This window comes from Thunnus maccoyii, chromosome 17 (genome assembly GCF_910596095.1).
Source record: "Thunnus maccoyii chromosome 17, fThuMac1.1, whole genome shotgun sequence".
Lineage (NCBI taxonomy): Eukaryota > Metazoa > Chordata > Actinopteri > Scombriformes > Scombridae > Thunnus > Thunnus maccoyii.
In genome coordinates, this window is record NC_056549.1 from 17,414,924 (window position 1) to 17,433,884 (window position 18,961).

Below are 18,961 nucleotides of genomic sequence, written 5' to 3' on the forward strand. Positions count from 1 at the left end.
GCCAGGTGAGGTCTGACTAAAAGATGTAGCATTGACCATCGGAGCAAATAGGGGAAGACTGTCGAGGAAGGTGAGGCCAGGGGCCACAGCCCATCCCTTTTAGAGGGCTTCCTGAGGATATCCGTGGCTTGAGCAGAACACTGCTCTGCCATCCCAGCAGAGGAAACCCGCCAGATCTGTGTGTGACCTCAATAATGAGACCAGACAGGGAGGGCGAGTAAAGGAGAAGTGAGCCGAGTTGTACTTGGCAACAACAGTCAAAAAAAAAAAAAAAAAATCAGCTATGATAGACTGTGTTAGAACATTACTGGCAAATATATAAAGTGGCCTAGCTAACTGTGATTTTGTAGAACGGGACTGAAGCATGCATTGCCACTCTGTATGAAGTGTTAGGTGGGAGGAAGTACATAGGGATCACCTCATCTAACTATATGTTTCCCAGACACAATCAATAATCATGTCTCGAGAGCAGAAATCAAATCCTAAAGGTTTAGAGATGAAGCACAGTCTACTACATAATCAGTGTTTTCCAAATGGATAAACTCCCACCCACGCTGTGAAACACCACAAAACTCTTTTCAAAACAGAGAAGGATTCCCTGCAGGCAAGTAAAATATTTCCACAAGGCCTTGGTTCAAGATGACCTTTCCAGCAAAAAACGGGATGAGAGGTTTCTTTCAGAGGAGCACAGAGGGAATAATGGATAACTGTCAGCTCTCCAGGTTTGTGATCAAATCATTTAGTCTGGGAAAGAGCACAATTAGAAGCTTGCAGTGGGCAAAGATATGTCTGAAAGTCTGTGCTGTATTCAGAAATTGAGAAATACAGCAGTTATTCAAGAAAAAAAAAAAAAAAACTGAACCCCATACTCACAGACCATTTGAAAGAGGAAGTGAAACGGAGAGGAACTGGAATGGATTATCGCTCAGATCTTAAGAGTTTGCACATATGTACACCTCAAAAAACATTACACACTATATGCTGAGACAGAATTCTCTGTTCCCAGTCAAGCAGTTTTATTGTGGCTTATTTAACATTCAGTAAAGATGTGTTCCGATCTGAGGAAAAACCCTCGGTCCCTGAAGCAGGGTGGGACTAGAAGCAAATCCCTATTCAGACATCTGTAAATCCATCCACTTAGAACAGCTATAGCTCCTGCTTCATACCGTCCAAAACTTACTTTGACTCTTAATTAGCTCAAGGACTATTTACGCGGCTTCAACCACAAGTAAATGACTGGCTTACTTAGGTATTCTTATTAAACACATTCCACAACAGGCTGCTGTGTATGGTTAACCTCAGACACGGGCCTCTCCGAAAAATACTGCAGACTAGCGCACCCTTTGATTTACAGTCAAAACATGATGAAAACTTACTTTTGAAGGTGCGAATGTAGATGCACTCTTTGTTTTTAATGTTTTTCTCTGCTGTCGCTTTAGGGTTAAGAGTAGCTCTTGACTTTGGCATGTGTGCTGAGACATATAGTTATCAGTAGAAGACAGAGTATAGAAAGCATCTACTAACCTAGATCTTTATCAGGATGGATGTGTATCTGTACAGGTATGCAGGCCTGCTCTCGTGTGTGAGGAGCCAAGACTAAATACATTCGTAACACTGAGTTAAGTTAGGTCAACTGGCTCAGGGCAAACCCAAACTTAAAAGGGCATTCCAATACAGGCTCCCAAGCAAAACAAAGTCATTGAAAAGTCATAGAGCAAACTATATATATACACATAGCATAACCATTATTCTTTGAGACTGATGGTTCTGCTCAGTGTATTCTTCTCGTAGGGTGTTTAAAAATAGAAGACCGAGCACATTGTTGAGATAAAGTTCACCATAAAGGGCAGTTTAAGTGAGACTTTGCCATATTAGTGACTTCTTATTGTTACATTGTGCTATGTAAGCCAATGCGTTTATAATCAATCTCAGTCACCTTTCTAAAGAGTAGATATATAATCTTAAGTGATATTTGATCACCAGCAAAGAAATGAAATGAAGCTTAATGAGTTGCTGGAAACAATTACATTTACACAAAGTATATCCTGCACTCAACTCTTCATTAGAAGTCCATTTACTTTCTTTACTAGACAACAGCAATGAACAGAACATCATGCATTATCATGGTTGTCAACAGGGTTAGTTCTAGGGTGAAAAACTGACCTGCTAAACTTTTGAAAGACACTGGCTGTCAGCAGCCAAGAAGAACGATCAAATTCCATACTTTCACGCTTCGAATCTTTAGAGTATAAATTTAGTAGGGATATAAGATGGTCTCAGCTATGTTAGCGATAGAAAATGTAGAAACACTAGAAATAATTTAATTAAATGTTAAAAGTAGGCCAAGACTTAAAATACATGTAGGAATTATTATATATGACTTAAGTATAGAATGAGTATTTTTGCTATTCAGTTGGATGATGAAGAAACCATTCTGAATATGTCACATGAAAGTAACGCCAGACTGTTTCTACTACCGAAGCAAAGGGTGGAAAAAGTAGATAATGACTGATAAAGTCTATCTGACTGAAATGTTGTATTTATAATCATGGGAGCCAATTAACAGTGTGTGGATTATTTTTCTACTAAAAGACAATCTTGTTTTTTTTCCCCAGTTATCATCACACAGTTGACTTATGTTATTCTGAGCAGCAGTGATGGAATGTGTAAAATCATCCACACTGTCAGCTTTAACTGCGGGGATAAAATCAACTTTGCACAATTAAAATGCAGCTAAAATCATTATTATGCGTTTAGGGTCGTCGTAAACGTCGCCTGGAATGATAAAATGTTTCTACTGACCTATAAAAATATATACTGCTCTTTTTTACTTTTCACTTTATTGTAAACTCAGGACTTTTGTCCATTTCAGGATCCTGTAGGAATGAGGACTCTTTGTTTTTTCCAGTGATCTGATTGGTCTGTGGTCGGAGTGTTGACAGGTTGTGATCCAATCCTCTGAAGTTAACCTGCTCCAGAGCAGGTGAGCTGTTCAGCATAAGTTGCCATGGTGATTTATCCCAGTTAAAAGTGAACCAGCTTCATGATACCAGAAAACCTGAGTTATAAGCTCAAAGATAGCTTGCTAAACCACCAGTCTCACCAATCTCAATAGTCCCCAGGCTTTCCCAAGATATAAACATGTAAAGTGATACAGCACTTGGAAACAAAGTCCAACAACTGTTGAAGTCAATGATTTTGAAATAATGTGGGAGTGCTATGTTCGCTGGCAGGATCTTAATGATTTTGAAACAGTGCTTAAGTATGTTTATTGGCAGGATAGTTAAAATATCAACAAAAAAGCAGCTAATAGTTTGGTATTCCTGTATATATTCTGTGAGTGGTCATTATTTAAAAGTTCAAAGGATGGTTAAGATTGACCACAAAAGTAGTGAAGATGGGTAACTTCTGAGTCATGAACAGAAAACTTCTAAGAGGCCTGTTGCTGTGTGTGTGTGTGTGTGTCCGAGCTCAAGGGGAAAAACGTCAAAGATGAACCCGGCCTTGCAGACATTTGCCTCCAGAGCAATAAATCAGGATAAATTGCCTGGCTGGGAGCCAGGTCTCCCACCCGGTGTCAGAGGGCAGGACAGCCTCCCCCTCCAACGTGCACACAGACAGACACACACTCTCCCCCCCGCATTTACACACCATTCACATCTTCAGTGCCAGACCAAACCAAATTAACACCTCTGTCTTTAAACAGACTGGAAGTGACTGCAACACATTTGTTCAACGGATCAATCAAGACCCCATGGGCCTGTAAAATCAAGACTGCTTCATGTGCCAAACAAAAGGGTAGTGTTTCAGAAACTGCCTTACAATATGCAGCATCTCCAAATGAGAGCACAAAGTCACATGCATTCAAGGAACAGACATGTTAACATTGCACTCAAAATCTCTTATGAACAATTAGGGGATTGAAACAATGTGGGAAATCTGACTTAACTAATATTAACATGTTAATTAGTAAATCTTTGTAATGTTTCTCTAACAATCACAAAATATGTCCAGGATTGAATGACCTCAAGAGAGTATGGGGAACTCTTCAGGAATTCCAAAGAACTTCTAATCAGCATTTCTAACAATAATAATCACTTCTATATTTGGTGCTATTATGACTAAGCCTATACAAAACAGAAACACGTATCCTCAGATTGAGGCCTCAGCAACAACATCATGTTTAACTTGGACAAAATTTTGAGCCTCTGGCCTCACAGTAAAGCTAAACTGATCTCCTCCAGTGGAAACAATGCAGTATGGAAATATACCAAATGCACATCAGCCATAGAGAGCATGCAACACACGAATACGTAGTACAAAGGGTTAATCTTTCAGTGCATAAACATACCATATTCTCATTTGATTCCTGTTTGCACTGAGATCCGACAGACTCAACACAACTCGCCACCAGCAGCCTGCAACCAAACCACCTGAATCCCACCACACCACATGTGGAGCGCTGGTGGATTTAAAACGTGGGCCTATAGGAACGCGCTCTCGAGTGTTGTTTTGATGCGTGATTTGCGTGCACAGACTAGTTGGCAACACTGCATCAGCAAATCAGTGTCAATGTTGAGGAAGAGGGTGAAAAGTCTCAGTTAGTTGCGAGTCTATGGTGTCAGCCTATGATCATGTCACCCCTCCCCCCCTGCCAAACTACCCCCCCCCCAAAAAAAAACTTACCAGCATCCCCATTACGTCCGTCCACAGTTGGGAAAAACTGTCGGACCCAGTAGCGCTGTCTGCCTGGGGTTCCTCAGAAGGCGCACCAGTCCCCTGATCACCTTCCATGATGTTGGGATATTTTGTGTTCAGTCAGACCAATCTGGTTCAAGGCTTAAATCCAAAGCCCACAAGCAGGGGCCCGATCAACCGCAGTAAACGAGATCTTGGTGCCAAGGCTGTTTCTAGAGAAAGTTGCCCTTGACGCACCGGTGAAATGCTCCAACATTGCCTGGCACGATCCAAAATATAGTGCGTAAAATGCGCCCTGACATGTTTACGAAACTCCCACAACAACTCGTGCGCTGAATTCAGATAATAAATAATCAAAAGAAAAGAAAGATGGCCTTGTGTTGTGTAGACCCACAACAGGTCATTCGTCTGAAAACTTCCTAGCGGGATGTTTCCCTGCTCCACAATCCGCACTGCACGAATCCGTGCCCGGGCATAAACCAAACCCCACACCGGGGAGGGGGGGGGATAAGTCGTCGAAGTGGATGAAAAGTTTCCGGAAAGTTATTGGAATCCCTCGATGGGTGACAGAAATCTGTCTAAACTAGTAGAGCGAGCACACATACGCATATTTCCATTAAAATTTCGAGTGAGAACGCCCGGAGCAGAGAGCAAATCCTCCAAACACTGCGCCTCCCCCCTCTCTTCATCCGCTGTCTCTCCCTCTCTCTCTCTCTCTCTCTCTCTCTCTCTCTCTCTCTCTCTCTTTCTCTCTCTCTCTCTCTCTCACACACACACACTCCTCCCAACAAAACATTACAACAGAAAAAAGAAAACACTTGTCCCTTTTCAGAAGCACAATAGCCAGGAATTATCTCACGCCCCTAATGAATTATAATAATATTCTTATAATAAAGTGACTCATGTGTGAGTAATCTAATAGAACTTTACTATTTTGCACTTCTTTTTGTTTTAACCCTGAAATTTTGTCAAATAGGGATTTCCAAATGTATCTGTTGTACTCATTGGCTAGTTTGTCATGACCAAATTCTACATAATGATGATTTTTTAAGTCCCTGTTGATCTCTATTAAAATTTTTAAATGCTAAGTTTATAGTTTTGCTGAGACCTGTTATTCTAAAAGTCATTTTGGGGAGTACAGTTCATTTAAGAGTCTTTTTTTAACAAGCCAGAAAAAAAGCTTTATCTCATGCTGACAGGGCTTTCCACCAATACGTCTCTCCAGCCAGAGCTGAATGGGATTATGGACAAAGCACATTCTCCAAACAATTGTATGAGAAACAAAAAAGCGTATGGGAAAAATGTTTTTAAGGGGGTGACGCACACGGTGCCCTATGCATGCTTAGCATAAATCTCAGTGAGATACTAGACAGTGTCATAAAAAAACATCTTTAACTTTTTCATTAACTGTAACTTAATTTGAGTAACTTTTGCCAAAGGATTGCTACACACACACACATAAGAACAACAGTTGATATACAATGTAACGGTGGTGTTCTTTGCGCTGCCGATCTCATTTAAATACATGTAGGATAAAGTGAAACATGTTATGTACAAGCATGAAATTGCACAGCTATCCCCGTCTGATCAGCCGTTTGTTATGCTCTGCCAGCAGGCAACTCTATTGTAATCAAGAGGCGGTGAGACAGTCTCTGGCTCTCCCTGTTGTTGTCAGAAGCACATTTTCTCAAAGCAGCAACAGCTGCCGGGTCTTGTGACAGATGCCAGACAAGACTAGAGAGAAACAGGGAGTAAGACTGAACATTTTAAATCACAGCTCCTCACACGGCTTTCTTCCCTGTCGTAAACCAAACTAAAATGCTGCCTCACCTGCCTGTTTACCGGATCGGTCTACAACACCGCATGTAACGAGAACATTCATAAAAGTAACAGAAGGGAACAGAACAGACTTTCACACATTCCTTTGTGAAACCATGTTAAAATCATTTACACAGTGATCCCCAAAGCTACAGTTTCACCTGTAGTGCAAAGGGATATATGATAAGAGGCCTACTGTGGATTGTGCAGAGTGAAAAAGGCTCCCACATGTTACACTGATGTATTTTTATTTTTGCGGCATGAGATAGTGAGTGTAGTCTTATTTTATTGTTATTATGGGACTTGTAAAAAACGGGGTTGCCATATGTCTCCCATGCACCAGAAATACAACCTTCTTGTTTAAGTACTCCAGCGTCGTGGCTTTGATTATTAATTTATATCGTGCTTCAAAGTGTGTATAGGTGAAGAATGATTTTACAGGCTTTGGATGAGCGGCAGCTGCTCCACAGTATCCTGCTTACAGTATAAACACACAGAACACACACTCAAACAGGAGCAGCTTTGTTGGCCGGCGAGTCGACAACCCGGGGGTCTGACCTCGCATCTGTAACCTCAGGGTGACAGCAGCAAGTGGTAGGACTGCTAGTGTGCCTGTGTGTGTGTGTGTGTGTCCATACTGCCATGACATCATTGCTCTGACCATCAGTCTTTCTCTGTTTCCAGAGAATGGTGAGTACATTTTGTCTTTACAAGGCACCGCCCTGATCCTCCCCCTCCTTCCAGCTAGTAGGAGGTGTTGGATGTCACCCTCCTCATCCACTCACTCACACACACACACACACACACTCCCACCACTCTATATGCACGAACACTCTTCCTGCCAAAAAACCCCCCTTACCCAAATACAAGACAGTGTGACCCAACCTGGAGCGCCTCAAACAGAGAGGTCAAACTGTTAATGAGGGGAGGAGGAAGCCTGTTGACTCAGTGCACACTCATCAAACATCGGTAGTATGTGTGTGTGTGTGTGTGTGTGTGTGTAGATGCCAGCTTTCCCTCTCTCCCTCTCTCTTCACACTGACCACTAATCGAGGTGTCACGTTGCCAGACTACAGGAAACAAAAGTCGCTCGCTAGTTATTTCACCATATGCTGATTGACAATTTATTACATGTTAGAGAGTCGTTTCCTTTGATCAACTTTTTTGGATGGGATTCCATGGGAACCCTTTGTTCTAAATGAGGATATATGGACACGCAGAGGATATGCCTGCAAACAATTCACAGTGTCTATAAATTTGTCCTGTAGAGAGGCAAAACCTCTTTCACGGTTCTCAAAATATATAACGGGGGTTCTTTCATGAAAAGGATGATGTCATGAACATAAATTGCTCACATAGTTTGAACGTTGTTTCGAAAGCTTCAATAACTTTTACTTACGCTGTTCTGACTGATGTCAAGTCTGATACTTTATTTTGACGCTTTCACTGTCTTTAATCTATTTTTTTTTCGTCTATCTCTCCTTATCATTTATTAATAGCTTCGTCGTGTTATCACAGATTCTTCCTCTTCTCCTCTTGTGCTGATCCTGCTGGATTCCTGTGGAGTGGGAGGAAAATTACACTGTGTCATCAGGATTGGGACGGAACAGGAAAATCTCAGGAGTGAACAGGAGATGATGGGAGGAATTTATATCAGACGGATGTTTTAAATGCCACAGTTGTTTGTGCATGGGGTTGTGATGTGTGTGTGTGTGACTATTTGGTCGATATAAACCAGTTAAAAATAAGTGTATCTTCAAATTATGGAGCCAGGTAAGTAGCCTTCAGGTGTTTGGATATCCAACACTGTAGAAAGTATCCTTTTAACGACTAAACATGTCGCCTATTTAAATTAGAAATACTCAGATCCTCCTTTAGGACAGGCCAGGACAAGAGAAAGAGTCTTGCCCCACTTGCAGAGAGATGAGGGACGAGCACTGTGTGTCTTCTTTCAACTACAAAGAATCAACTAATCTTCCATCCGAGTCCTTTCATTAACTACTCAAACACTCCTATAGGCTAAACAATGTAAAAGACTCAGATAAACTTCCGTTGAGGCACTAGATTTTCTATAAATGCACCTGCCCTGGATTACGGCGTATCACAGTATGTAATTTCCTACTGTAGATGACACAGCAAGATTATTACAAAAACCAGGCCGCATGTCTAAACACACTCATAGGGGTTAAACATACAAGGCGAGGACAGAGAAAGGAGCGACTAAAGAGGAGGAGCAGAGAAGAAGATAAAGATCTTGGGAGGAGTTCAAGAGTAGGAGTGTAAACAGTCGCTCTTTCAGTCTGGTAGGTTAAGTAAATATAAAACACATTAGTATCAAACTGATGAAAGTTATATGATGATATACGGGAAGAAAACTATGGAATAATGTGTTTATAAAGGTTTGCCTTATATTGAATAAAACGCGGGAGGGCCACAGATATTTTAGCCATAAGCGGCTCGGCCTAAAAAGCAAGTAAGATGAGACATGAAGTGGAGGAAGGAGACTGAGGAAGAAAAGGGAGACAGAAAAAGAAGTGAGATAATGCTGAAGCAGAGCAGAAATATTCAGAAGAGCAGAGGAGTACCAGACCTCCCCTGATAGTGAGAGTGACCCTTTTTGGAGGTCAGTGACCCCCAGGCCTTAAAAATAGTCCTTTAGGGAGTCAAAAACCGTGCCGGCAGGGAGTGATTAACAACATGGTGGAGAGACATCAAGGCACCCCCGTCATACTTAAGGAATGCCATTACACGACCACGCAACACTGACGCATGTATACTCGCTGTAGTTTTCATGATGAAGATGCACCCTCTGTAGTGTGAAAATATCAAATGGCTAACACCTTTTCACCTTTAACATTTAGGACATGAAGTCTTCACAGGGTGATTCATGTTACACCAAAAGGAAAGCTCTTGTACGTTTTAGTTTAGTGTAGCATATAACATTTTTTACGATAGTTTAAAGTGAGTACTATATTATATAAACTTTGCATATTGAAGCCACAAGTCTGTAGTCACCTCACGTTTTGCTCTGATTACCACATCTTCATCTATCATCTATTTGTCTCCCTCCTTTTTCAAATCAGCATACAATATATAGGTCCATAAAAGCTTAATTGGATCAAATGCCTTGAACTCTTATCTCTTAGTTCTCTGTGTGCTCTCTCTTGGTGAAAATAATTGGGATCAAGATTTTCACATCATTAATTCAGCTCAGTTAGTGGGTCAAAGGCCTGACAGTCCCCAGGCGTTTGTCTTTGAACCGATCTGAATGTGAGCATTTGTTGTTCTAATTTATCTCTGTGTGCACATATACGTGTGTTAATGCGTATTCCGATGTGCAAGAAAATGTGTGTGTGTGTGTGATGTGTAGGCGGCCAGGCCAACCCCGCCGCGCTTCACACGCCGCTGAGTCCTGTGTGGGAGTTATCACACAAGCCAAATTAGCATGACAACTAATTACTGTTTCCTTGGTCCCTTCCCCCAGTTAAGCAACTCATTAAATCAAATCAACACACCGGTCTTTCCACTGAAAACAATACTTTTCAGGGAGTAATAATGAATGCCTGGCACTTGGCTGTTTGTGTGCTCTAGGTATTACTTTTCATAGGGTGGTCAACCATAACATTGGAGTCTTTTGAAAGCTGGGGGAAACGTTAACTTCAAATATCACCACAGGAATTACCTTTGGGCTAGAGAGAGGAAGACTTCAAGAGAGTGAGAAATAAAGACACAAAGTGATATGTATGCAGCAACAGGAAATACTTGAGAATAAACACCAAATGGAAACAGAAAGAGGAGATGAAGGTCTGCATGGGGTACGGGGTGCACGCGATAACCAGCTGTGTGTAGCAACCAGACACGCAGTCTGTCAAGGCTTCTCAAACAGCTTGTACGGTATGTCGGCCAAAACAACCTCGATATGGAGCGTTGTCAAGGAAAGCCTGCCAGATCTGTGTACTCGCACCTACAGATTTCAACACAATATCCTGTGAGGGTTTTAATCTGATGCAGGAATTCAGGACCAAGAAGTAAATAACAACATTTATCAGAGTCACTGAGATGTAGTGAGGATAAAAGAAAGAAAGAAAAAAGAAAGCCTGGAACGGATCAAGAGGTTCTCAAAGTTTGTAGCAACATGACCTGCTGCATGACATCACTGTTAACTCAGACCAAACATTTTCACTGGAATTCTTTGTGTTGCAGACCTCTCACAATCTCCCTGTTACATTTAAGTGAATTTGACATTTAATTGTAAGAGTTCTGTGTTGTGTTGGCTGGCTTTTTCTTGCTTGTGCGCTCTCCAACTCGATGACACATGCACATATGCAGACATACATGCATACAGAGTCTACACAGTAAATTATAGTATGCCTCCCACAGAAACAAGAATTTCCCAGTAGTATTTAGAAGTTGTAATCCATGCTTTCATCAGTGTAGTGGTAATTGCAGGCCCCTTTCATGTGCTTTGCATAGAAATACTGCTGATGTAAAAACAAAGCATATTTCTGCTAAGCCCTGGATTCCCAGATTCTCCATGCGGTGCACGCCTCCGTGGCCATGTGGTAGGTGATTATGTTACACTATTGTGTGTATGTGTGTGAGTGTGTGAATTGAGATTCCAGGGTGTTTTAATCGGGCACGACTGAAAGGACAGATGTTGTTTTGGATGTAAGAGAGCCTCCAAAGGTATGAGCAGCACTGTGTGAAAGACCAGAATCCTTTAACTGAGTGTGTTTGGTGTGATTGGTGCAGGTAGGGATGTGTGTGTTTGTGTGATAGAGAAATGCATCTTTGTTAAAATGTTGTGCACTGGTGTGCTTGAAAAATAATACGAACAGGGTGTAAAGTGCATGTTTATTTGTTTGTATGTATGTCTGATAGAGTCCACAGGTGCAGACAGTGGAGATGTGTTGGCCTCACAGTGGATGGGGTCATGAGACTCAGCTGGCAGCTGTGTTGGTGTCAGGATGGCAGTGCCAGGCTGACAGCTAATGTCCAGTGTGTCACACGTTCTACTGGTCATCTCACTCTGTGTACAGGAGCTCTGCACAATATACAGCAGACCAGTTTCACACTGTGGAAAGAACATTGAAGGGGAATTCTTTGGATCCCCGTTAGTCGTTCCCTTAGCAACAACTATACTGTTCCCTGAGGTCCATATAGCCAATGTTCTTTCCTGCCTGTCAAAGTAAGGAAGTGGGTTTTCTTTGAATATGAAGCACTGGTAAACTTCTCCCATTAAAAGATTTAGAGCTGCAACGATTAGTTGATTGATCGATTAGTTGATCGACAGAAAATTAACTGTTTTGATAACTGATTAATTGTCTTGAGTCATTTTTTAAGAAAAAATGCCAAAATTCTCTGGTTTCAGCTCCTTAAATGTGAATATTTTCTAGTTTCTTTAGTCCTTTATCACAGTGAACTGAATATCTTTGGGTTGTGAGCTATAGGTTGGAACTGGAATTGACATCTTTCACCATTTTCTGACACTTTATAGATCAAATAACTAATTGATTAATCAACAACATCATCTACAGATGAATCTAGAATGATAATAATTGTTATTTGCAGCCCTAAAAGGATTATTTATACAACCAGTTTTGAACAGGAGGATGCTTGGACCATGATACATGCAAAGAAATCCCCAGAATGTTTGTTAATTCTCTGAGACTCTGAGAACAACTCTGAGATATTTTATCAGTTTAGCCTGACTAGATAGCGCTTAGTCAAACTGTGTGGATGAGATTTTTTGCCACCAAAACACTGATTTTGTCTTTGGCATCTTGCTTATCAGTAACTTTCCCATGATTATGTTTTGCTATCTTTTCTTTCACTTTAGCTAAACCCTTTCAAAATGTCCCTTTCTCTCTGAGCTTTTCCCCAAAGTTCCTCTATCTGAGACAGGGGCAGTAAAATGGGCCACAGCAGCGCCCCCTGCTGTTGTCAAATATACTTACAAGCTACAGAGCACAGACCCGCCTTGACCGTACAGGACATTGGACTGTCTATTAAATCCTCTTGCACATCCTGTTAGTTACGCTGCCATATGTTAGCCTCTGAGCTAGAGGCAGTAAAAAATAGGCTTGGCTTCGATGTTATTAATGACCATGTGTGCTGAGAACACACTGCATAATTATCCCCTGCAGTTTCATCCCAGGCTTAGTTTTATAGTATATGCTCCAGCTTTATAGGACACAAATACACACACAGGGACACAGACGCGCACATTGAAGCATACACACACACACACACACACAGATAGGGTAGCTTTGTGTTTACATACAGTTTCACTGCTAATAAGACAGTAGCCAGTGGGGCTCGGTAAAGACTTTATGTGTCTGTCTCTGCCTTGCTTCTCAACCTAAACACTCTCACCTGTTGTCTCAGCTACTGTCAAACATGGAGTGAGACACCACAGAAAGAAGCTTGTGGTAACAAATGTTGGTATTGAATTAAAAGTATTTAACTCACAAAATGAGATTTTGGCTCTGTTAAGTTGCTTCTTTGGAAATTGGACAATTATCATTAAAACTTGGAAAGGTGTTTTCTAGCTACAGCGGTTACCTTGACTAGTGTAAACTCGAAAACAACAAACAACATTTCTACAGAGGTTTCTACAGAGTTGGAGAGAAAGACAGAGAGTCTCTTGTGAGTGTTATGTGAGAGGGATTCCAGTTCTGGAGATGCCACATTATCCCTGGCACACACACTTCACATAAACAGATGTACAGCACACACTCACACTGAATAAGTAACTGTAATTCTGTGCAACCCACATTCATAATCTTTTGGTAGAAAATATTTCACACAGTGAGCCATCTATCATGAGCATTTGCAGCTTCAGTTTTCTTGTAGATGTGTATCAAACTGTTAGCAGCAAAAAGGCTGCAGACATGGCTGACATTTGGTTATGTATTAGATGTTATAATAACTTGTTCCTTGGCCAGCCCCCGGCTGCTCTGTGGTGCGGCCTTCTGTAATTACTGTCAGTATTCACACAGCAATCATATATCTCACACGCAACCCGCAACACATGATCTGTCACACATACTTGGCCATTTGCACATTAGAGGCAAATAAACGGTCATGTTAAAATACATGCTGACGTGCAAAAAAATCTTCTGACTCACTACGGTGGATGAACGTCAAAACCTCAATGCAAAGAGGTTTTCAACATATTATTCTATTGAATGCCAAGGCTCTCTGTTGAAATATACCAGTCTCATGTTAAAGATATTGGTGAGTATTATGGCATCACTAAAGTCAAATAGTTTCCCCATAACATAATTCAACTTCAAGGGCCAACAGAGGGAAAATTGACCTGCCTTTCTGACTGTTTCACAAATACAACCTCTCATATAGCAAATATTCAGAGTATAAACGCCTACTAATAACCTAAGCTGCTTACAACTCTAAGGAATTGTTTTATTCTTGTTCGTCCATTTTAATTCAAACTGTAAACACACCTTTCACATGTAGAAAACAATCTCTGTTTAACTCTTGTTTCATTGTTACAAATTCCTTGGCGCAGGGCTTATCTGTCCACCAAACTGCATGAAAATCCATTTTCAGATATCCTGCTGACAAAGACACAGACGAACAATCTAAATAACAGACAAAAAAACAAAACACATACGCTCTTTCACTGAGCAGACAGTAGTTTACATTTACATTTTGTCCAGCAACCACAACCACCCCCCTCCCACCCACACCCCCACCCAAAAAAAAAAAAAATCCCAAAAACTAATCATAAGTTTGTTGGTTTATCTCAAGTGTCAAAGTAAGTACTTAAAATCTGTGATAAATATGTGGTGTTGATGCGGCTCTGTTCTACGGGTACCGCAGACTAAATGGTTGACTTGTGCTGTGTAACTGGCTCTGTACTCCGGATTTAACTGCGGTCTGACAGCATGTACTGTATGTGGCTTGGGCAGAATACATTATACAGTATAAGACCTCCCTACTGACATCATTAGCCAACGTCTAACCTTGACATTCAATTCCTTTCACGTTTCCTTCCCAATAATTCATTACTGCTACTTGTGCTTCCTCTCTGCCATCCATTTGTATTGCTCTGTGACACCACAGCTTGTAAATCTATGTCATTATTAGTGATTGCTGTCTCATCTTAAGGGATCACTTGACATTTGGGTTAGGGTATGCTTTTTTTTTAATTAATTTGAACTCCCTGTTTTCTAATTTCAGTTTCATTTTCATATAATTTGAATGTGATAAATACCAAAATAACAATGCATCTATTTGATTCAAAGTCAAAACTATTTGAGCGACAAAATTGATGGGAGTTGACAAGCAAAGATGACTGGAGCGCAGAGCAACCAAGAAGCCACTAGGCCATGTGTCTCTCTAACATTTCTCTAAACAAACTCTCTGGTCACAGTCTCAATCTGTCTCTGTCTGTCTGTCTGGCCGTCTACACGAAACTCAACCACACAACACACAAACATAGTGCAAGCTCAGCTCAACCACTGGAGCCCTGCACTTTCACTGGAATTTCCCCCCATTTTAGCCCAGAGGATCCTGCTTACACGGGCAAAATATGAACCCAGTGGCAGCGTTGAACCACAAAAACACAAAACAAAACAACATTTGTATATTTTCCTAATTACTTAAAAAGGTTCACATGGCGACGTACAAGGCGCTGGTCAAACTTGTGGATTGTAGACTCGAACACATAAAACTGAAGCTAACATGAAGAGATGGGATAAAAGACATTTCCGTTAATGAAATCTTCCTCCTCTTGTTAATCCTCTATGGTCCAATAAAGTGTTTGGTTTTATCTTCATCTTAAAACAATAGAGTGATATTTTAAGGTAATTACATTCACCCTGCAAGCAATATCGATTTATGTGCCTTGGCTTATCATAAAAATATCGTTAAATGTTTTCTATTATTGCCAAAACAATGACTGAGTCAGTCAGGATCAACACCAAAACAATATATTTTTCAAAACACATTTTTCCCTATTTGACAAAAGAAACCAAATGTTAAATGATACTTAAACACAGGCAGCTGTACAAGAACTTTGCTTAAATAAAATAATCTAGAAATATACTTTAAATCAGAGACTATCTGATCAAAGAATAAGTAAACAAGATAATCTAACTAAGCATTCAATACCAGGTTTTGGTACTTGACAGGTATACCTGATTTTACAGACATGTTTTGGTCAGTAAAAGTACTGAGGTTCACTATTCAGCTCTGGTTATTATCCTAACATTTCCATGAATCATTACAAAAGAATAATATCAGATGACTTCTCTCCTTATGAAATAGCACCTTGACTATCTTTACAAAACATCAAGGCCATATCAGGGATGAGTCTGTGTTCCTGTGCTGTATTTGGCTGACTCAGAACCTGTGAGGTGGTAAAAGGGCTTAGAGGTTACCATGGCAATGCCGCAATGCATGGCATAAGCTGTGGTGATGGTTGCTCTGGCCTGACGAGAGCTCATTACAGGCTGGCGGGGAGTCCTGTCTGAAATCTCTGGTCCAGACTATCACTCACAACCAATTAACACACCTTTTTGACTCACTCTCACTAACTCAATCCCTCTATCGGTCTCTGTTATCCGTGTCCCCAAAGATCTTATCTGTGTGTAGCTTGTGCCAACATGCTAGCGCACACAACAACAACAACAAACAACCCCATATCCAGGCTGATAGAAAAAAAAAAAACAAATGGAGCAGTCAGCGGTCATTAGATTTGTGTGTTTAATGATTGTCCTTCCAGTCTAGCTTAGAGGCCAGCCAATGCACCAGTTATGAGCCTGCTCCACTGCCCCCTCACCTTTCTGGAAGAGCAGTGCTTCTCTGGAGCCAAGACGACTCAGCGGGACCAGAAGCAGTATAAAGGTTAATGGGCCCACTGAGATTAAATGCAGGTTGAGTAAAATTGAGTTTCGGATACAGATGGCTCTGCCTGAGGTAAGGACATGTTCTCAAACAGGAGATGGCATGTTTGAACACAGACTGCATGTGTCTTTAGTTGGAGAAAAATGGCAACTCTTCAGTTACTTTAAATGCATTATAACATATATGTAGTACTATAACACAGATGTGTTAAAACAGGGATGCTATTATTTTCATTATCAATTATTTCTAGATTAATTGATTGATCATTTAGTCTATAAAACGTCAGAACATAGTGAATTTCTCAGACTTCTTCAAATTGTTTATTTTCTGTGACCAACAGCTTAAAATTCAAAGACATTCAATTTTAAATGATTTTTAAAAAACAGGGAAAGCACCAATCCATCACATTTGAGAAGCTGGGACTAGCAAAAGTTTAGTGTTTTTGCCTAATAAATGAATTTGATTATCTATGATCAAACTATAGGTCACCTTCAAGTGTCACAGTCACAGGGTCAGTGTCAAGGGGGCAGCCAGAGAGATTGCTGAATCGATCTGGCAGGCTGCAAAACATGGGCAAATACATATGGATAAGATGATCAGACAGGGCAGGGATGGTCAGAGGGATGAAGACAAGGTTAGGGTCCCTGCTGGACATACAAACACACACTCACACATATACACTCACTCACAGGAGGCCTGTGTTGATACAGGAGTTTTCTGCCGCAGGGCTTGGTGGTAAGCCAATATTGGCTGAAAAGATATCCATATCCTGTGGCGCAGACCTGGCATATAGCCCAGATAGTAGTATATTACCTTCCTTATCTCTGATTATCATTCCCCTGTACTGGTCTCTCCATTTACAACATCAGCATAGCATAAATGTATTTATGGATCTGTTTTATCTGACATCCACTAGCACCAACCCTTAACTAAGATGGCATCAAACTGTAATCATTAACAGAAGCTCCTTGGGTCGTTAGTCATGACCTTCCAGACTTCCAAGACAATGCTAAACTTATTTGTTCTGCATATTTGGTCAATTGCATTATAATTTACAGCAGAGACAGATAGAAACATTTGGATAGAGTGAGGGGATGTTGTGATTACATTCCACGTTAGGCCGCAGGGCCACCCCAGTTTCAATTCCTTTCTCTCCTCTCATTTTTTCTATACACACATTTTTTCCCTCTCTTTGTCAGAGTCTGGAATATATTGAGGGACAGCTGCAAGATGATCTGGTCATGATGATCTCAGAGAAGAAAAAAAAAATATGAGCACATATGGCTTGTAAAGCACAGACCTGAGATTTGAGCAGAACCATCTCCATATCATATCTGAAGGGGAATTAAAAGAAAAAAAAGAAATTCGGAGCAGGGCAGGGATGTTTCCATGGGTGTGTTTTCTTGAAGGAACGTATCTTACCTCTCTGGCTCTGGTCCCAGAGTCTAGAAGGGGAGTGTGGGGTTGAACATGTACAATGAAGACTAGTGTAACCATAACAACAGAAAAACCAGCATCTCACATGCAAACCAATTCGATATATTTCATTTTGACAATCAATATTGTTTTATATAATTAGAAGGGTTTTGGGTGATGCAACTGTGTAGCAATTAAAGACACCATCAAAAGCCATATTTATTGGTATAAAAATATGCACTATACAAATGCACCTTTGTAAACAGGCATATCTAGGCTGCTCTTCCAAACCATCGACCCTTAAACAACCAACCTGCGAGTACACACACACACACACAAACACTTGTCATATGTTTTACTGAGGCACTATCCCTGACAAGAATATCAACGCTGGGTGAAAAGTGTACCAGGTAAAGGCTTTACTCACCATACACTGAAGCTCAGCAAGATCTATGGGGATAGAGTCGGGAGAGCTGAGGCACAACAACGCATCTTCCCTTTTGCACCGAGTCACACTGAAATTTTTTATTGTAGCTTGAATAAAGTCAGCCCCAGCTCCGACAGTGTTTAGTTCCAGGATATAGCTCAGTCATAACTTCAACCAGACTCCTGGTTTAGTCTGTTTATGTGCACAAATGACTGGCATCAGAAAGCAGGACATGTGGTGGAAATAAGTTTACAGCTGTGGCCTGGGTTGTGGCTATGATGTAATGGCAAAAATGAAAGGTGGGTTAACTATGGCCATTGTCAGAAAAAAGATCAAACTGAAAATGGTAATTACGAAACTATATCATATTGAAACTTAAAGTGGAAAAGATTGAGGAGAGGTAGAGATCGATGGAGGGAGGTTCCAAGATGATGTTTCATGGGTCCAGGGGGCAGGACCAGCGATTTTACAGTCCACAGCTGGAGCAACGGCTCCCCCTGGGGCAAAGCAGAATTAATACATAGACCCTCACTATAACATTTGCCATTTTATCCACTAAATGCCACAAAGTACCAAGACAACATCCATTTTTGGGTAAGGATATTATGCCTGGCATGAAATGTATGTTATTGTCATACCATACCCTGCAAGCAGCACACTAATTTCCTTCCCAATTAAAGGTTCTTTAGTTTTACAAGAGTTGTGACCATAACAAAAAAAACAAATGAC

At 40.9% G+C, this 18,961-nt stretch overlaps 1 protein-coding gene across 6 annotated transcripts in view; it reads right to left on the minus strand.

Annotated features, from left to right (window-relative positions):
• The window catches only part of sash1a (SAM and SH3 domain containing 1a), a 244,413-nt gene that overhangs the window by 49,644 nt on the left and 175,808 nt on the right, over nucleotides 1-18,961 (minus strand). Inside the window, exon 1 of one of the 6 annotated variants that reach the window (XM_042391036.1) lies at nucleotides 4,687-5,384. The exons of 4 other annotated variants lie outside the window; for them this stretch is intronic. In XM_042391036.1, the coding sequence (XP_042246970.1) occupies nucleotides 4,687-4,794 (108 nt within the window). In that variant the 5' untranslated portion in view covers nucleotides 4,795-5,384. Of the gene's footprint in view, nucleotides 1-4,351; nucleotides 4,562-4,686; nucleotides 5,385-18,961 lie in introns of those variants that run through there. One more of the 6 variants, XM_042391037.1, reaches the window with a different exon arrangement.